This window comes from Nothoprocta perdicaria, unplaced genomic scaffold (assembly GCF_003342845.1).
Source record: "Nothoprocta perdicaria isolate Ctin4 unplaced genomic scaffold, notPer1 scaffold_83, whole genome shotgun sequence".
Classification (NCBI taxonomy): Eukaryota; Metazoa; Chordata; class Aves; order Tinamiformes; family Tinamidae; genus Nothoprocta; species Nothoprocta perdicaria.
In genome coordinates this window covers 1,738,759-1,757,190 of record NW_020456121.1, presented here as the reverse complement: position 1 = coordinate 1,757,190, position 18,432 = coordinate 1,738,759, and the positions used below count along the sequence as shown (strand labels likewise).

Genomic DNA, 18,432 nt, shown 5'->3' with positions numbered 1-18,432 from the left:
ATTTTCTGAAAGAAATAAAAGACATACAACTCACCAGCTAATTCGAGTTTAGCTCTAGCTTCTTTATCTTTGGCAATAAATCTGTATTCCCCTTGGTCACGGGGCCTTATCTCACACACTTGCAGCCTGTGGACCTTTCCTTCACTCATCATCTGATGCTTGTCACCTTGGATAATAATCATGTTGTTCCTTAACCATTTGACTTCCACACCATCTTTGTTCAGCTCAGCCATGAAGATGACATCTACACCAGGCGGTTCATAAGCATCTTGTGGTGGCCGGATAATCTCCACAGGGATTTCTGAAATAAGATCAATTCATTTGTTCTTGTGTGTCTATAATTTCTATTACTAAATATTCTATTTCTTATTACTGAAATGGATAAAATAAATCCTATATAGTTTTATACATACCTTCAACAAAAAGTCTTGCTCTAGATTTCCTGTCATCTACTCCACAGGAGTATTCACACTCATCATTTAATCTGCAGTCTTTTATGATTAATCTGTGCAGATTTCCATCCTTTTCAAATTGATACCTTTATGGGGGGAAAATAATTAAGCAATATGTTAATTTCCAGAGTGTTAAAATAAATAATGCATTTTTAGCAAGTTAACGATTGTAAAATGTGCGTACTTTTTGCCTTCTTTAAGTTCTCTTCCATTTCTATACCATTTTACACTGGCTTTCTCTTTGGAAAGCTGGCAGGTAAAGACAGCATCATCAAATTCAGTGACAGTCTGGTCCTGAAGATGTTCAATGAAATCTGCTGGTGCTTCTGTGATGAGGAGTTCTGCAACAGATTTGTCTTGCCCAGCAGTAACAGTATATTCACCTTCATCAACAAAGCCACAGTCTTTAATGATGAGTGAGTGTTTGTACTTATCAATTTTATACAAAATATGCTTGTTGAATGTGATCTCTTCACCATTCTTTGTCCATTTGAGGGTTGCATTGAGGCGATTGACTTTGCAAGAGAACGTGACAGTTTTCTTTTCCATGGTCTCAATGTCTTCAAGAGGCTCGACAATTCTGAGATCCTCCTCTGTTAAGACAAACATTAAAATGTGATTAATTTATGTCCTTATAATCCTTATGAGAAAATCAATGCAATATGATTAAATAAATTTAATACAATGCAAGTTATTTACCTAACACTGTCAAAGCAGCAGAACTCTTGACATGCTCCCCTCTCTGGTTTGACAGTGAGACAGTATAGGTAGCTTGATCTTTTAATTGTGCATCCCTGATTCTGAGAGTGTAAACTGAATCCTTCTGGACAATAATGTATTTTGCACTGTCAAATATTGGTTCATCATTTTTGTACCACTTCTCCTTGGCGCCTTCTTTATTGACTTCACAATTGAAGATAATTTCTTGTCCCTCATTAACTTCTTGGTCCTTAAGAGGAGTTATAATCCTGAGTTTTTCTGAAATTGAGGAAAAAGAAGAAACATGATATCATCTACAATAAGGAATACAATAAAATATGCATCTCCATATTGATAGAATAAAACTTACCAATCACAGTTAAACGTGCTGTAGCTTTAGCTTCACCAACCATGATGGTATACTTTCCTGCATCTCCCAGAATAGAGTCTTTAACCACAAGTGTCCTCTTTTTGCCATCTGAAATGATGTCATATTTATCACCAGGCTCCAGGACTGTGTCACCTCTCAGCCACTGCACTGTGATTGCCGCTTTGGATACTGAGCAGACAAATTCAGCTTTATCTCCTTCAAGCACCTCAAGGTTTTGTGGTTTCGTAAGAAACTCTGCTGCAAGTTCTGAAAGACAACGTTTTTGTAATGTATCATTTTATACATATACTTTTTACTTATGAAGAGGATAAACTAAATTGCCCTCTCTTGGTGGTTTTCTTTGAGAAATCTACTACACGGAAGTAATTCTCTTACCATGTACGGTAAGTTTCCCTGTTGTAGAAGAGCTTGGAAGTTTGCAAGTATATTTGCCAGCATCCTCTGGATGAGCATTACGTATTATCAGAATTCTCTTTCGGCCTTCAGAAACATATTCAAATCTACCACCATCAGGCACCTCCTCATCTCCTTTAAACCAAGTAACTTCAGCATTAGGCTTGGAGACTTCACAAATCAATTTTACAGTATCGGTTTCATTTACTTCAAGATCATGTAGATGTTTTGTGAAAACGGCCTCTTCCTCTGCAATAGGAATTCAGAAATATGTAGTTAAAGCCAGTTATCAAAATACCATTTTACTTTTTCATGGAACAGTCCTAAGACCACAATCGTCTAATTTACCTATGACTGTAAGTAATCCAGAAGTTCTAGCTGTTTTAGCTTCACAGGCATACTCGGCTTCATCATCAAAGACACATTTACTGACAACAAGAATGTGTTCGGCACCTTTGGAAATTATGTCATACTTTTTGCCTTTTCTAATTTCAATGCCATCTTTATACCACTTGACCTGTATTAGGGAGAATTAATATGGTTATTAATATTAATAGCCTTAGCAGAGATTTTAGTTGTGTGTTTCTTTCCAGTGTTACAATAAAATTGGAAATTAAAAAAAAAAAAAAAAGCTATAGTTGAAGGAATTATTCAGATAAAAAGCCCATTAATATTACTGACCTTGACACCTGGACGAGAAATTTCGCATTCAAACCGAGCAGGTTCTTTTTCTTTAACTTCAAGGTCAGTTAGGGGTTTCAGGAACTCAACACGAAGCGCTATGAGGGAAAAAAACAATGTATTAAAAGAAAGTTGTAGGAACAAAAAAATAAACTGCTCACATTGGTGTTATTTATTATTCCTAGTCATAGACATTATGATAATAGAGAATTTAAACATAACATCCATTTCTTCAGTTTTGGAGAAAATGACAAATGACTCACGTTCTACATTGAGGAAACACGATGTCTTGAAATCCTTAGCATCACATGTATATGTTTTTGCATCTTCCAGTGTGCAGCCATGGATAATGAGTTTTCTGACTCTGCCATCAGAAATGATTTCATACTTCTTTGTTTTGTGAATTTCTTCTCCATTCTTGAACCATTTCACTTTTGCATTTTCCCTGGAAACTTCACATTCCAGTACAGCAGTGGCCTCCTCTTCAACAGTCTGGTCCTCAAGTGGTTTAGTAAATTCTACTGGGGGTTCTAAAAGAAGCAGATAGTATTTTTAAAGAGCTAAAGTATAACCAGTCTTCTGCTAATACAGAACCTGTCCCATGCTATCTACTAATTTTCGTTGAAACAACAAGGCTTTTTATTTTTTTTTTTATGATGAACTTCTGTATTTTTAATTACAAAATATATTCGGGTAATTTGGCTAATACCCAAATTTTCAACCTATTGTAATGTCAGAGTAAGTGATCTTACCAAATAACTAAGCTTGGGGGGTTTTACTCTTTAATCATTGTCAAAAAGCCCTGCAACTTTGGCCAGACTACACCTACATGAGACAGCTTTTAAATTCTAACTGTGAAGTTATATCTTTATGTATGATTTTGTGATTTTTCTCTGAGTTGCTAAAGTAATTAGAATTGTGAGCAGTGTGGACCTCTGGACTGCACACAGCTTGCAAGCAGTACAAATGGGTATGCACACCAGGGCGGCATTGCCTCACCGATGAAGAGGCTCCAAAAACCAGAAACAAGTCATCAGGACTTGGCAAGTCACTTAGAGATCAGATGCATGCTCAAGCCTACAATGAAGCTTTTGGAACTCCAATGAACTAATTCATCTTCTACCTTGGAAACATTTTCAGAATTCCATTTTTTCCTCAGCTCTCCCATAAAGCATGAAGTGTCTTTAAATTGTCAAAAGATTTTAAGTTAGTAGCTTTTCTAATGAGGAAAGTTGCCTGTCATTCCAGTGTTGTATGTGTGATTTTATTAGTTTTATATATGGTGTATAATGACACTCTATTCCATGAAGAAGTATGAATTAACCATTAGTAACTTGCATGGTGTAATTAAACCATGTGTCTTACCTTTCACAAAAAGATTTGCTTGAGTTCTGAAATCTTTTGCAGTCAAAGAGACCTCTCCCGCATCAGTTAACTTGACATCTCTAAGAGTAAGCGTGTGAACTCTCCCTTCAGCACGAGTGACAACCTTACAAAGCATATAAGAAAAATTCTCAGTACAACAAATATTTAAGAAATATTTAACGAAATATTTAATGAAAATAGCATTTGTTATTTACTGTTTTCTGAGGAGTTTTGTTGTTTATTTTTGTATGAAATTACTTTGCATATACCAGATATAGCTCAAGACACAAGACTGAAGATTTTGAGGATCATTTCTGTTTGGGCCTTTCACTTACAAGGAACTGAAATTTTAAGTATCCATCAAATTTTAATATATCTGTATCCTTGGATTACAAAATCTGAATCTACTACAAGGCTCTCAGTTAAATTGAGTTGAGATTATTTTGGGAAAATACTAAAAAAATACCAAAATAAGTAAGTGTATAACTTCATGGGAAAAATTACCTTTAGATGTAGCTAATGGCTATATCTAAAGGAAAACCTTCTAGGGAAGGAATTAGACACCCTCATATACCCTTTATCACAAGCTATTTTGACTTTCTGTCATTAAATTTTGCTAGGTCATTCTCCTTGAGAAAAGATTTCTAGTTTGATCTAAGGCAGAACCTACTTCCTACTTTGCAACCATGAGTTTTAATTGGGCTCTCCTTGCACAAATGTTCCTGTTCTCTAGGAACTCCAGTTCAGCTATTAATGCAGTAAAGTCTAAGATAACTCCTGAAGATATTTCCCTCCCTCCCTCTTATGTATGTATGTATGTATGTATTTATTTATTTATTTTCAGAGAAGTACATGATCAAGCAGTAGATACTGGTTTAGAAAAATGAAGGAAAATACACAAAGGAAGAAACAGAAAAGACATTTGCTTATGAGAAGGCAGTCCCTCTAACCTCAGTGGTAACCGAGTGCCTGTCCTTCCCAAACGGTCATTGTGTCCCTGAAAACTAACTCTAGTGATTACTCAGCTGAAACAACTTGAGATGAAGCCAAATATATACTTGACTAAGATAAACAGTAAGGATACACAAAATAGTCACTAAAGGTTAAGTGGGTACAGCTGAATGCCAGCCACAGAGGTAAAATTATGGTTTAACTTAAAAACAGGTGAACTGACATACTTGTACAATTAGACTGATTCTTGAAAGCAGTGGTGAAAGTGTTTGGAGTGACTATTTTAAGTGGAGAGAAAGTCATACAGCAACTAAATACATGGTTTAATTTGTATTTCTTTTTGACCATATTCTAATTGAAGTCACAAATCAGGTTTGAACTTTTAGGGGAAACTAAGTGAAAATCTAGGGTTTCTTCATGTAATTGAAATGACACTTCAGGCAAATACGAATGATGTAATATTCTATCGTAGAAAATATTGAACTCATAAAATTTGTCTTGACAAGTATATTAATATCCACTCCAATGATTAATAGCTTTCTCCAATTTATTCTGGTTTCCCAAATGTGTTTTGCTTTGATTTATTAAATGTCTCATCTTCTGAGTTTTAATCCTCTTGTTTGTCCATAAATATAGTAATGGGATTGCTCTCTGATGACCGTTTTTTCTGTTCTATTTTTATATTCTATTTTTTGTATGAAATTGTTTTAATTAAGGAAAATTCAGCAAATCTTGGGAAATAATTACTGAAAACAGAAAATAGTATCTTTAAAATTACATTTAAAAGTAAACAGTTGGTACCAAGGCAGCAGTATTACAAGTTCTGAAACTGCTAGCTCATATAATGCCTTAAAGTGTACTTTGCCTGAGGTTTCCAATTTACATTTTTGTTTGCATTGTTTTCCTTATGGCTAGTAACTAAAAAAAAAAAAAGGAAATCTTAAAACCAATTTTGTCCACTTTTATTTCACATTTCTTAACATGAAACCCCATATCATCAACTTTAAACATTAAACTGACTGCATTCCAGGCTGCTCAGATCTCAGAACTAAGAGCCAGCACTTGAAGAAGGGTTAAAAATAGCAAGTGAGAAGTGCTTGATGAGCAGATTTGCTCAGAAAGTTATCTGGAGAGCCATTGCAAATGCCTGAAATGGAATTGCTGTCCTGTTAATCCCCTTATATGCAGAACTGGATTGCAGTTTAGCATTCAGGAAAAGAAAGCATTTCCTGATACCACCTGTCAAAATCCCCTCACTATAACTGCAATTAACCTGAGCAAACATTGTGTGGTATCTCTGTGGATGAGTTTTCCAGAGAATAAAGCATAAAAACCACTGTTGTTGTGATGTATATTTTGGGATCTTAATTTCTCTTTGCCTTATAAGTATTTGTAGCATTCCAGCTCCTCCCTCTTTTCTATGTATGACATAGAAAAAATGCCATATCTGATTTAATGAGGATTTACCACTCAGGAAAACAGCACTGTCCTATCCCTATATTTTAATACCTCTATCAGCAGAGGATTAGAAATATAGAAAGGAAAAAATGATGAAAGAGAAGGAGAAGGAAGCACGAGGGAAAATAAAGGTAGTCTCTTTACCTTATCACTGGGCTCCAGTTTCTTTCCTTGCAAGAACCACTCAACCGGGATTCCCTCATAAGAGAGTTCGCAGTCAAAGGTTGCGGATTCACCAGCTGTCACTGTTACATCCTTGAGAGGTCTCAGCAAACCAATTACTCGAGCTTGGTAAGAAGACGACATCATTTGCAGATTAGTTACTTCTATCCAAGACAGAACGTCTACCTTAGGCACTCATCTCCATGGTGGCTTCCCTCAAGAGAGGCAGACATTGAATGCTGCTCCTTAAATTCCATAAATAGAAGGGGCCACTCTGGACTTTTAGGGGGAGGGCTGGTCACTGAAAGTTCCCTACTTGCAGAGTGTGTTTCTTTAAATTGAACAAGGTCAGCAGGAAAGTTGCTGTGCATCTGTCTCCCTGCCAAGCCCTGCATGCTTCTTGCTAGATAAGGCATGTGTTCTCCAAAATAGCGAGGGCTAGGATTGGAGCAGGAAACAAGTGGTCTCCAACCATGTGGTCTGTCCCTGTCCATCAAGTTCCTAACCCTATCCCCAAATATCACTGTGATCCCATCTTCTCAGGTTAACATGGTATTTTAATGCAGCAAAGTCTTTGCTTGCAATACTTTAATTTCACAACATAACAAGCATGCTGGAGCATAAAGTAGCCTTGAAGTCCATTTCTTTATTTCACTTTTTCTTATATCCTTTCTGTTTCCTACATCTGATAAGATTGATTGTATGCAAGGTTAAAAAACATAGGAGATTCTCTAACTAATAGAGATGGTTTGAGTAATTAATTCTTGAGTTGCTGTTCCTGGAAAGAATTGCTTTGGGTTGAATAGAGCATAGATATTTGCTTACCCTCTCCAAAGTAATGATATGTAGGCAACTAGTAACTTAGTTTCATCTAATCAAATAATTCTAGCTTCGAAGACACTTACGTTTCACTCGAAGGTGAGCACCAGATTTGGCATTAGCTGCTTGGAAATCTACTCCACCAGCTTGGTCTAAACGTACATTATACAGTGTTAGGAAGTGTTTTTTGCCTTCTTCTTTGATTTCACAATCCTACAAAAAGAGAAATTAAACAATTTTTTCAAAGTTGTCTTTATGTTCCTAACCACAAAAGCCCATATTTCTCCTCCTACCATACATGTTGTATCTCTTCTTTTTCCATTCACTATGCTCCAGGTCTAATGCCCTCTACAGTATATCCTACAAACTTTTCTTTCATTGGCTGCCACTTTTTCTTTCAATGCTCTCTCCTTTCTAATATGGTCTACTTCCTCTCACATTCCTGTTTGTGGCATACAAATACTATACTGATAAAGCAGCCAGTATGTCCTTTAGGAGACTAGTCAGAAGGCCAAAGAGAACTGGAAATTGCTGAACTTATGCTGAGTGCTTTCCCTGGAAAGGGTCTTTCTTATCCAGACACTGATTTTGATGGAATTTGTTATTTTTGCTTACTATTTGTATCCATACTGTTACATCAAAGTATCAAGAAATATTACATTGTTCTTAAATTTCCAGATTCCACCGACATTGAGGTATGAGAACTCAGTTAAGGTTTATATCATTTTAAACAAATTTTAGTTCACATAGTAATGAAGAAAACCTTGACAATGTGATCCACCTCTGTCTGAACCAAATATTACTCAAAGTACCAGGAAGGAATCCCACATTTTTGTATTTATAAAATTGTAGTTTTAAATGCCATTATATTTAAGAAGATTCCATGAACACATCCAGAAATACTTGCTTACAGGTGATTCATTCAGTGGTTCTCCTTTCAGCTTCCAATTACCATGGACACCTTCCTCGGAGATTTCAACATCAAAGCGGGCAGTCTCTGTCTCAATTACTTCCACACTGTACAGTGGACGTACAATCTCAATATCCCGGTCTGGAGAAAGCAAAATTGATTGGTTTCCTCAATCTCTACAAGTCCCCAAAAATGTCAACAATAGAACAACTCAGTAAAATAACTGTACCTTCAATATTGAGTTTTGCTGAGGTTTGATCAGTACCACAATCACAGGTGTACTGACCAATGTCTTTCTTCAAAGCTTTCTTGAGGATAAGGATTCTCTTTTTACCATCAGCCTTAATAACAACATTCTTTGATGGAGTAATTGGTTTGCCATCCTTCATCCACTTCACTGGGGCATCTGCTTTGCTGATTTCACATTGTAAAATCACCTCATCTTTCTCTACAGCAGTGTAATCCTGAAGCTTCCCAGTGAAGTAAGGGTCTCCCTCTGCAAGTACCAGTTAAGATAAACAGCTGAAGTTTTCATGTTTTGAAAAGTACAGTTAGTTCTTACAATATTTTTCTTGTTTATACACCTTGCAAGAGGCACTAACTGTAGTCTTTATAAATATTACAGAGCTTTGTTGCAAAAAGGGAAAAAGGCAAATATCTATTAAGCTATAGCTATCATAGCTATAAAAACAGCAGCAGAAGCAGCAATTTGGTTTATTACTAGTGATGTTGAAAATATTGGTCTGGTGATCTACAGCTACATAGCACTATGTAAGCATCTAGTATTTAATTCTAAAATTTTACAATTCTACTGCAACTTCTGTAAATTCTGAAATTCTGATACTTTAAAATGGTTTGTATTACCCTTCTAAAGGACAAATGGAGGCCAACCCTTCCTGCTTCCCTCTCTCCCCCACTCCCTGAAAGACCCATTACTTTCTTGTTAAGTAATATTCTTCTGATAATGTATATAATCATGTGCCTTCATTTGGGTATACTTACCAAGAACAGTGAGTTTAGCTTCTGAGGACTTGCCCATAGCTTCCACTCTAATCTGAGAAGTATCATCAATAGTAAGATCTTTAATTGTGAGTGTATGGAATTTGCCATCATCTGTCATTGAAACCACCTTGCTTGTGTGTAATCGCTTGTCGTTCTTGAACCAGATAACAGGGATATTCTCATGTGAGAGTTCCACAGTAAACACTGCAGTCTCACGTTCTTTTTTTGTTACATCCTTGAGAGGTGTAATGAATTTCAGGCGAATACCTATATCAGCAAGACATTAATTAATAATAAGGTTACTAATAAAAATTATTCAAAGACAACTATGGGGTAAGTCTTCCATAGAAAAGCAAAGTAAAACAAACCTTCAATGATCAGCTTGGCACTTGTTCTCTTATCTTCAGCTTCAAACATATATTTAGCTTCATCCTCAAATGCAACAGATTTAATAATCAGAGCATGTTTTGTGCCATCTGAAACAATTTCAAATCTCTCATCAGGAGTGATCTCTTGTGTTCCTTTCAGCCAGCGGAAAGTCTTTGGTTCTCTGGACACCTCACATTCAAACTTGGCCTCATCTTTTTCAAAAACTTTCACATCACTTAGTGGAGTGATAAAGATGAGAGGTAATTCTGAAATCAAAGGAGAGCACTCAAGTTTAGTGATGGGTTTATGTAAGCCTTTTAGCTAATAGATTTGTTCTAATGCTTTGTAATACACTCAGAAATATTGGCAAAGTGCAAAAAGTACCTTTCACTTTCAGATTAGCTGCACTTTTAGCATTTGCAGCTTGGAAAGACACTTCTCCTGTCATATCCAGTTTGCAGTTATGAAGGACAAGAATATGTTTCTTCCCATCTTCAATGATTTCACACTCCTGGTGACAAAGAAAAAGAAATTCCCCAAATATGACTATTTTAAGAAACTATGCAGTAAACATTATTATCAAATATGCTCTTCTAGTACAAATTAAGATGTTAAGATAATGAAGAAGCCTTACTGGTGAAGGTGTTAAGGTTTCCCCCTTTAGCTTCCATATGGGACGGACATCAGGCTCAGAAATTTCGACTTCAAAACGTGCTGTTTCACCAACAAACACTTCTACTCCATACAATGGGCGCTCCACCTTAATTAAGCGAGCTAAAACAAAAACAAACAAACAAAAAAAACCCCAGATTTACTGATAAGTACATATCAGATCTACAGACTCATTTTATATCCCAGAAACATAACACTGTCACATATCAAAATTTTCTCTCTCTTTTCAGTTTTTTTCCTTAGCCAAGGGAGGACCACTTACGCTCAACGCTGATGTTAGCAGTGGTCTTGTCAGTTCCACAGTCACAATGATAAACACCCTTATCAGTATCTGCAGCCTTCTTGACCTTTAAGATACGGCGCAAGCCATCTGTTTTTATGGAAATTCTGTTGGAAGCGACTAGTTCTTCACCGTCTTTGTACCATTTTACTGGCACATCTTTGCTAAGTTCACACTCCAGAATAACATCATCTTTCTCCAGAGCATTGTAGTCTTGCAATTTCACAGTGAAATATGGATCAGCTTCTACAAAAGGCATATTGCATAAGAAACAGTAAATTAGTAATATAAATTTACTAAAACGTCAATATTTGATCACTTTATACTTTTAAAAATTGTTTATACAAATTATATGGCATAATTTATAGGTTGTATTTATAATTACCTAAGACTTTGAGGTTTGCTTGAGTATTCATGTCCTTGACTACAGCCTTTATCTCAGAGATATCATCAAGTGTCACTTCTCTCATTTCCAGTTTATGAACTTTGCCTTCTGAAGTGATAAGAACTGTTCTGCTTGTATGGAGTCTCTTATCATTTTTATACCATTTCACTACCATATCTTCATGAGAAAGTTCAAACTGAAAGTGAGCTGTTTCTCCTTCTTTCACTGTTTGATCCTGGAGTGGTGAGATAAATTTCAACCTCACACCTACAATGTAAAAAGAATTGATATATAAGTACCATCAGAAAGAGACCAATGTGGTTCTACTAAAAGATGCATTCTTTGTTTATAAGGTACTTGCCTTCCACAAATAGTCTTGCTGTGCTCTTCTTGCCCTCAACTTCAGCAGTGTATTCTCCTTCATCATCAAACTGAGAATCATTGATTACAAGGATATGTTTCTTTCCATCTGCAATGATGTCAAATTTTTCTCCGATCTTGAGTATATCAGTGCCCTTAGACCATATAACATTAGCTTCTCTGGTAAGGACACATTCGAACCTTGCTTGGCGCTTCTCAGGAACAGTGACATCTTTCAGAGGCACAGCAAAGTCGAGTTCAATTTCTAGAAGCAAACCAGAATACATCGTTTGTAAAGTGTGCTGTGTGAACTCTGGCTATTAGTGTACTGTACTTTTAGTAGTGTATCCTACCTTTCACTGTCAGGATAGCTGTAGTAACCGCATTAAGTGCCTGGTAAAGGACTTCACCAGCTTGGTCTAACTTGACTTTATGTAAGGTTAGGAAACGTTTTCCTCCTTCTGCTTTGATTTCACAAGTCTGGGGAAATGATAAACTTTGGTAAGTAGAATGCACATTGCCTATTACTAGACTACTTTGTTAAAGAAATTCTACAGACATTATTTTATACACAGTGGATAGTTGGACAGAAATAATAGAATTATTTCTCAATAAGAAATAACTTCATTTTTTATTCAAAAAAATAAAAAATATATTTCTTCAGCCTTCTGTACTTTTTTAATGACAGTATCATTTTTAGCAATATGTATAGGATATTTTAATTGTGTTCTAAATAATACACTATAAGTCTTCAAGATAATGAAACACTTCAAAACTTCAACTTTTATGTCAGATATCTCTTAAGTGAACCACATTTTTTAACCACCATAATGCTTATTATAGTGATTCTTGTCTGAGTAACTACTACAGATCTGCAATGATCTTTCAGTACAATTACCACAAAGACTCAAGGGAACCTGTTCAAAATACTCTAATTTTAAATAAACTATACTGTTATATTAAAGGCTGCTTACAGGTGAGGGTCTCAGGACTTCTCCTTTTAGCTTCCATTCTCCAGGAATATCATCCTCAGATATTTCTGCATCAAAGTTTGCTGTTTCCTTCTCGTAAACTGTAACATCTTCTAATGGTTTAAGCAGAGCAACTTCACGTTCTAGAATGCACATATTATGGAATTAGGTCAAGATTTTATATAAGCCTAATATCAATTCATGTTATAGTTTTTGTTTGTTTGTTTGTTAGGTTTTAGAACATTGGCATATGAGATTATTAAGTGTAATGCGAACAAAAGCTTCCTTACCACCAAGGGTCAGCTTAGCTGGGTATCTGCGACCTTCAACTTCCACAGAATATTCTCCAATATCAGCAGGGCCAGCATTCTTAATTTTCAGGAAAATTTTATTTCCCTCTTTCAAGATTTCTGTCTTGTCAGTTGGTTCAGCAGGAATTTCCTCATCTCCTTTAAACCATTTAATGTTTGGTGTATCCTTGACAATGTCACAGGTAAAAGTAGCTGTTCCCTTTGGTTTCACATGCTGATCTCTTATAGGTTTTACCAACCAGTCTCTTATCACTTCTGCATGAGCAAAAGTTACACAAAAATAAATAACAGCCATTTACTACAAGTAATGTTTCAATAATAGCTAGAAAACAGGCAAAATCTACCAAAATCTTATCTACTGGTTTATATTACAATACAGCAGGAAAAAGCTTTCTTAATTTTGAAACAGGGCAAATACTTCATGGAGAAAGGAGAACATGATTTTAGTTGCTTACCTAGTACCTTCACACAAGAGGAACATGACAGCTCAGTGTTTTCCACAGTCACAGTGTAGGTGCCAGCATCAGCATCATCTGAATCAGTGATGGTGAGGGAATGTGACAAACCAATAATGCCCAGAGCAAATTTCCCTGGCTTGTCTTTGATAATCTTCCCATCCTTTCTCCAGACCACACTTCTTTCTTTGTTAAGCTCACAGGTCAAGTACAGTGGCTGGCCTTTAATCACAGTAACCTCTTCTTCAAGTGTCTTCACAAAACGCACTGGGAGTTCTGTGGGGAACACATCATATTTTGATTTATCTCATTTATATACAGGAAGTGTGATGCAAAAAAGCTTTACCTATTAAACCAGAATGCCTAATAATTGATGGAAATTAATGCATGCATCTACCCATCACTGTAAATTTGCAAAATACTAGTCGCTGCTAGCTTCAGAAATAGCTAAATTTATAAAGCTGAAACCGGGATTACCTTCAACAATGAGCTTGGCCGTAGAGGTCTTCTCTTTGTTTCCCAGTCTTAATACACATGTATATTCACCAGCATCTGACAGCTGGACATCAATAATATGCAGCTTCCTATCTTTGCCATCAGCGATAAACCTGTGCTTTGGGCTCTCTCGGATGTTACTTCCATCTTTCATCCAGCTGGTAATTGCAGTAGATGGTGAAATAAGGACTTCAAAGATTGCAGAAGATCCAACAGATTCTGCTTCTGTCAGTACTATGTCCTTCATCTCCTTGACAAACTTCAGTGGCACAGCCTTAAGTTGGTAAGTGAATGGAGGCTCTTCGGGAGGCTTTTCACCTCCGCTCCCTGGTCTGAGTTTCCTTCTTTCTGCATCTGCTGGTGAAGGTGTCTTCTTGGCTGTAATTCAGATTCAGAAATTAATATACAAATCTTGATATATTCATTTTGCCTGTAGGCATTGTGCATAACTGAACTGGAAGGGCCACCTTCTTCACTGATGCATTTCACAGAATTTATAATGCCTATGCTTTCAATGGAACCTCAGTGGAGTTGGCAGGGATAGCAAGGTTAAATTTTGTGCTACAACTAAGAATGCTAGCTCAAATGAAAAGATTGTCTCTATATGTCTTACTATATTCTCTTTAATAGATTTACTCTTGACTGCAAATCCAAAACCTCTATAGGGACCAAAATATAAGAGAATAATCCAAAATAAGACCAAAATAAGACCAAAATAAGAGAATTCATGTCTTCAATTTGAAGGGATGTATGCTTTGACCATATTGTGTTTAAACTAATTTAATTTTATCCATATAGATTTCCCAGGGGCATAAATTGGGGTAGCCCTCCTACTCTGCCCTTTCTTTGATTTGACCAACAATTTATTTCCTGAAAGGGCATGTATAGACCTGCTCAACTGATGCAGCTGTGCAGGAGGGCTACACAACCTCTGATTGCTCTGGTATCCCACCTGAGTTCAGCACTATCTAATACTCTCATGATGTCCACCTACTGAGACAAGAATGCAAACGTAAGCATGGTTAACTTATTCCCCATCAGTGACTGATCACCTGCAATTTTGAAAATAGTCTCATTAAAGATATTGCTTAAGATCATCCAGAATGTTATAAAATTCTTTCATGGATAGAGTCTAATTTAGACTAATGTGCATTATAATTTTTGCTTAAAGTGTTATTTATTATTAAAGACTACAAACCCATAGTAATCATAGATGTTTAATTATAACTTTTCTTACCTTTGATTGGGCTGATACCCTTTGGAGTTTCTTCTTTTGGTGGCTTGGCCTCTGAAGTAGAACAATGATAATATTAGGAGTTAACAGCTAGCAATTAAATAAAACAGCAATTAAATAAGAGCAATTAATCAAAATTAACACAAAAATTTCTTCTACAATAAGTTCTCTTCTTTTGGATATACATATAGAGTGGAGGAAAATACAAACATATATATGTTTATACAACTTATATTGTTTATATTTTAATGATATGTTAAATAACTTGAATACATAATCTGTATTGCAGCCTGAAATCCAGTTTAGGATATTCCACTCGTTCAATTTCTTGTCCTTCCCATTATTTGGTAAAATTCTGCAATTCCCTGTCATCTAACTCCCAGCTAGGCTCTTAACCAATAGGACATAAGAAAAAAAATGCAAATAAACAAATATTAAATTATAACTAATGAATCAGAGAAAAAAAAAAGTAAAACGGGGATTTTTATAGGTAAGTAATAGAAGAAACCTCCTTCAGTGTTTCAGACCTCATCCATAGCGATACTGACATCTTACAGCATAAGACTAAGTGATGCCAAAGAACACTAAGAAAGAATCTCATGCTCCTCTGCCATCTGCTCAAATGCAAACATTTAGAAAAAAAAAAAAAACCAATTTTCACATAATATTGATCTAACTATCCTCGATAGCCACAAAAATATCTGATCTACCCACTTGTCAACTAGAATAGCTTAAATATATATAAATTATATGTTACTTTAGAAAAAGGAGTAATGAAGTCAACAAAAATATAAGTTGTATAAATTAAATATATGCTTCAGGATAGTAAGATATTTTCACACGTGAGGAATGCTCTGTTTGTTAGTTGCACAGGTTTTAATGGATCATCTCACATTTTTGAAAATATTTCCTACATGATCTGCTTCTCATCATCAGTTTGTGAAAAGTGATATAAAAGATACTTTCAATGGAAAATGATATGAATGAAGTGCAGGACATTTTATTGCAGTGGATGGAAAAACAAATACTAGAAGGAATGTGAGTTATTCTGAGAAGATAATGGCAGAAAAAATGATGTAGGCAGTCTTATGAAAATGTAAGACTAAGACAGTGAACGTAAATTGCAGGGGTAGACACACATACAGATAAGACAAACATGTGACAAGGGTGGCTGAATGCCATTTCAGACAGCTGATAGAATAAATGGAAATGTGCATGACATTAAAGAAGAAAGACACATAAAAATGACGAATGGTATTTTCTCTGCAAATGGTATTTTCTGAAGGAAATGGTATGAGTGCTTTGTGGAAGAATTTGGCAGTGGTCTTCCTCACCTCGCTTTGCATGAGGCTTTGCAGGAACATCCACAACTTCTTGTGACTTTCCAGGTTCATCCAAATCCAAGTCCTCACTTGAGAGGCTACTGGCCTGCTCAATCACACGAGCAGGTTCTGATTTCCTGTATTTCTTCTCTCCTATAAATGGATCTTCTACTTTCTTGGGAGTGATTGTCTTACCTATGCTTGAGGTGTAAGGAACTTCGCCATGTTCAGTACTTTCTTTGCTTGATGGTGTTTTGTCTGAAAACTTTTCTTTCTCTTTTCTGTTGATATCAGATCTGATTTTTCCAATGCCATATTTAGCTACTGATTTTTCATCTGATGTGCCTTCTGTCTCTGTAAGTTCTCCTCCTGAAATCTTCACTTCTTCCACAGACAAAGGAGATGTATTTTCTTCGGTTTTGACTTTGCTCGCTTTTTTGAGAGTTGGAGGTTCTTCCCTTACATCCTGAGTGGCTTGGAGAACCAATTGAACTTTCTGAGGTTGCATTTTATCATGAATCCTTGATGGCTGAATAGGAACTTTCTTTACTGAATCAAATATTTGAGCAATTTCCTCACTGGCTCCCTTCTCATATTTTCCTACGGAAAATTCACTTTCTGTTCCTTCTCTTGTAATCACACTATCCAATTCTTTCTCCACAGGTATCTTTTCACGGACAGCTGATTGTCTAAATTTTTCATCTTTTAAGTGGGTGCTAGGAGTAGTTTTACCTTTCTTTTCTGATGTCATGCTTTTTGCTGTTTTTTGATCATTAAACTCAACTAACAATGGTCCTGAATGCTCTTCATAATGAGCATCAGAGGGTTCTCCTTCCACTGCAGAGTATTTTTCTCCTGCTTTCATTTCCTCTAGTTGTGACTTAATTAATTGTTTAGTGGTTTGGCAAGGTTTTCCTTGGGAAAGCTCTGTACCATTACGGGTGTGTTCCAAGTTGGCATCTTTTGTCATGATTGGTTCAGTCTCCTCAAGAAATTCAAAAGAATCTAGCTTTTCTAAAGTCAGGCCCAGACGCTTGTTTTTCTCATTGTTTTGGGTAACTTCCATTTTCTTTACTTCATTATTAAGAATCTTATCTATAGGAATACCAGCCACAGTGGTATGAGATTTCTCTGTCTGATGAGGATGGGCTTTCTTTTCTATGTCATATTCCTTCACAGATTCTCCCAAAACTTCTTCAGATTTCCCTAGAGTAAAATCTCCTCTTTCCTCTTCATTTCTAAGCAGAGATGTTTCAGCTACTCCTGCCTCTGTGATATCCTTTACATATGAAGTTTTACCCTTAAGGGCAAATTCATCAGGTTGCAATCTGATTTTTGATTTTCTGTCTTTTTTTGGAACACTTTTTTCATCATGAGTCTCTGTGGAGATATATTTAGGTACAGAATTTGATTCAACTACCACCTCTTTTTCATGTACAGGAACGTTTTCTTTGTGAGGAACTCTAGCCTTGCCCAGCAATCTCTCCGGAATATCTTCCTTATGAATGGCTAACTTAGTTTTACCCCACTTTTCTTCTCTGGAATCTCTTTCCTTATGTTCAGATGCTATACAAATCAATTCCAATTCCTCATCAGGTGCTAGTGGTTTACCCTTAACATAGCTGATGTAATCTATTGCAGCTTCTCTTTTCTCATATGTAAGGGTAGGACTCTCTCTTGAATCTGTATGTGTCATTTCCAGCTCCTCTCCTTCAGGAGCCATCACAAAATATTTAAGATCCTCTTTCTCCTGCTCATCTCCCTCTGGCTTCAGTGTTGCATAAACTCTTTTTTGTGAGATTTTTAGTTCAAGTGGCTCTCCTGGCTGGATGTCCAAAACTGTCTCCTTAGGACTTGCAATTTCTTTAACATGCAAGGGTTTCTCAGCTGGTATCTTCTTTAACACAATTGTCTCAATCTCCTCTTCTTCCACTGGGGGCATTTTACCTTTACGCTTTAGTATAGTTGGAGCATCAGGCTTTTCTGCAGCTATAAAGGTTTCACATGTAATTTAGAGAGTTAAAATTCGTAAGAATAACCATGAAGAACAATATATTTTAAGACAATATTCCCATCTAGACCTGAAATAAAATGAACATAGAACACTTCCTCCTTCGTACAACACAAAATTTACAAGGCAATCACACAAAAAAACAGAAAGATAAGAATGACAAACACAAACAGCACAAAGGACCTAAGTAAATTGCTGTTAGGCTACAGAGCAGTGTACCAGTAGTTTGCCAATTCAAATGCAGAAAGTGATGGCTCTATAATGCCCGGGGCTAGTGACTAGTG

The 18,432-nt window shown here is 36.1% G+C and overlaps 1 protein-coding gene across 1 annotated transcript in view; it reads right to left on the bottom strand.

Moving 5' to 3' along the window:
• The window catches only part of TTN (titin), a 231,130-nt gene that overhangs the window by 84,030 nt on the left and 128,668 nt on the right, over nucleotides 1-18,432 (bottom strand). The window contains exons 174-200 of the mRNA XM_026052057.1: nucleotides 14,810-14,869; nucleotides 13,564-13,959; nucleotides 13,087-13,362; nucleotides 12,611-12,886; nucleotides 12,324-12,463; nucleotides 11,703-11,829; nucleotides 11,351-11,614; nucleotides 10,990-11,256; nucleotides 10,587-10,850; nucleotides 10,287-10,426; nucleotides 10,037-10,163; nucleotides 9,652-9,918; nucleotides 9,284-9,550; nucleotides 8,511-8,777; nucleotides 8,283-8,422; nucleotides 7,458-7,584; nucleotides 6,535-6,677; nucleotides 3,982-4,105; nucleotides 2,880-3,146; nucleotides 2,617-2,714; nucleotides 2,284-2,452; nucleotides 1,918-2,184; nucleotides 1,522-1,788; nucleotides 1,152-1,430; nucleotides 637-1,045; nucleotides 414-538; nucleotides 35-301 (exon numbers count right to left, since the gene is read on the bottom strand). Of these exons, the coding sequence (XP_025907842.1) occupies nucleotides 35-301; nucleotides 414-538; nucleotides 637-1,045; nucleotides 1,152-1,430; nucleotides 1,522-1,788; nucleotides 1,918-2,184; nucleotides 2,284-2,452; nucleotides 2,617-2,714; nucleotides 2,880-3,146; nucleotides 3,982-4,105; nucleotides 6,535-6,677; nucleotides 7,458-7,584; nucleotides 8,283-8,422; nucleotides 8,511-8,777; nucleotides 9,284-9,550; nucleotides 9,652-9,918; nucleotides 10,037-10,163; nucleotides 10,287-10,426; nucleotides 10,587-10,850; nucleotides 10,990-11,256; nucleotides 11,351-11,614; nucleotides 11,703-11,829; nucleotides 12,324-12,463; nucleotides 12,611-12,886; nucleotides 13,087-13,362; nucleotides 13,564-13,959; nucleotides 14,810-14,869 (5,820 nt within the window). The remainder of the gene's footprint in view (nucleotides 1-34; nucleotides 302-413; nucleotides 539-636; nucleotides 1,046-1,151; nucleotides 1,431-1,521; nucleotides 1,789-1,917; nucleotides 2,185-2,283; nucleotides 2,453-2,616; nucleotides 2,715-2,879; nucleotides 3,147-3,981; nucleotides 4,106-6,534; nucleotides 6,678-7,457; nucleotides 7,585-8,282; nucleotides 8,423-8,510; nucleotides 8,778-9,283; nucleotides 9,551-9,651; nucleotides 9,919-10,036; nucleotides 10,164-10,286; nucleotides 10,427-10,586; nucleotides 10,851-10,989; nucleotides 11,257-11,350; nucleotides 11,615-11,702; nucleotides 11,830-12,323; nucleotides 12,464-12,610; nucleotides 12,887-13,086; nucleotides 13,363-13,563; nucleotides 13,960-14,809; nucleotides 14,870-18,432) is intronic.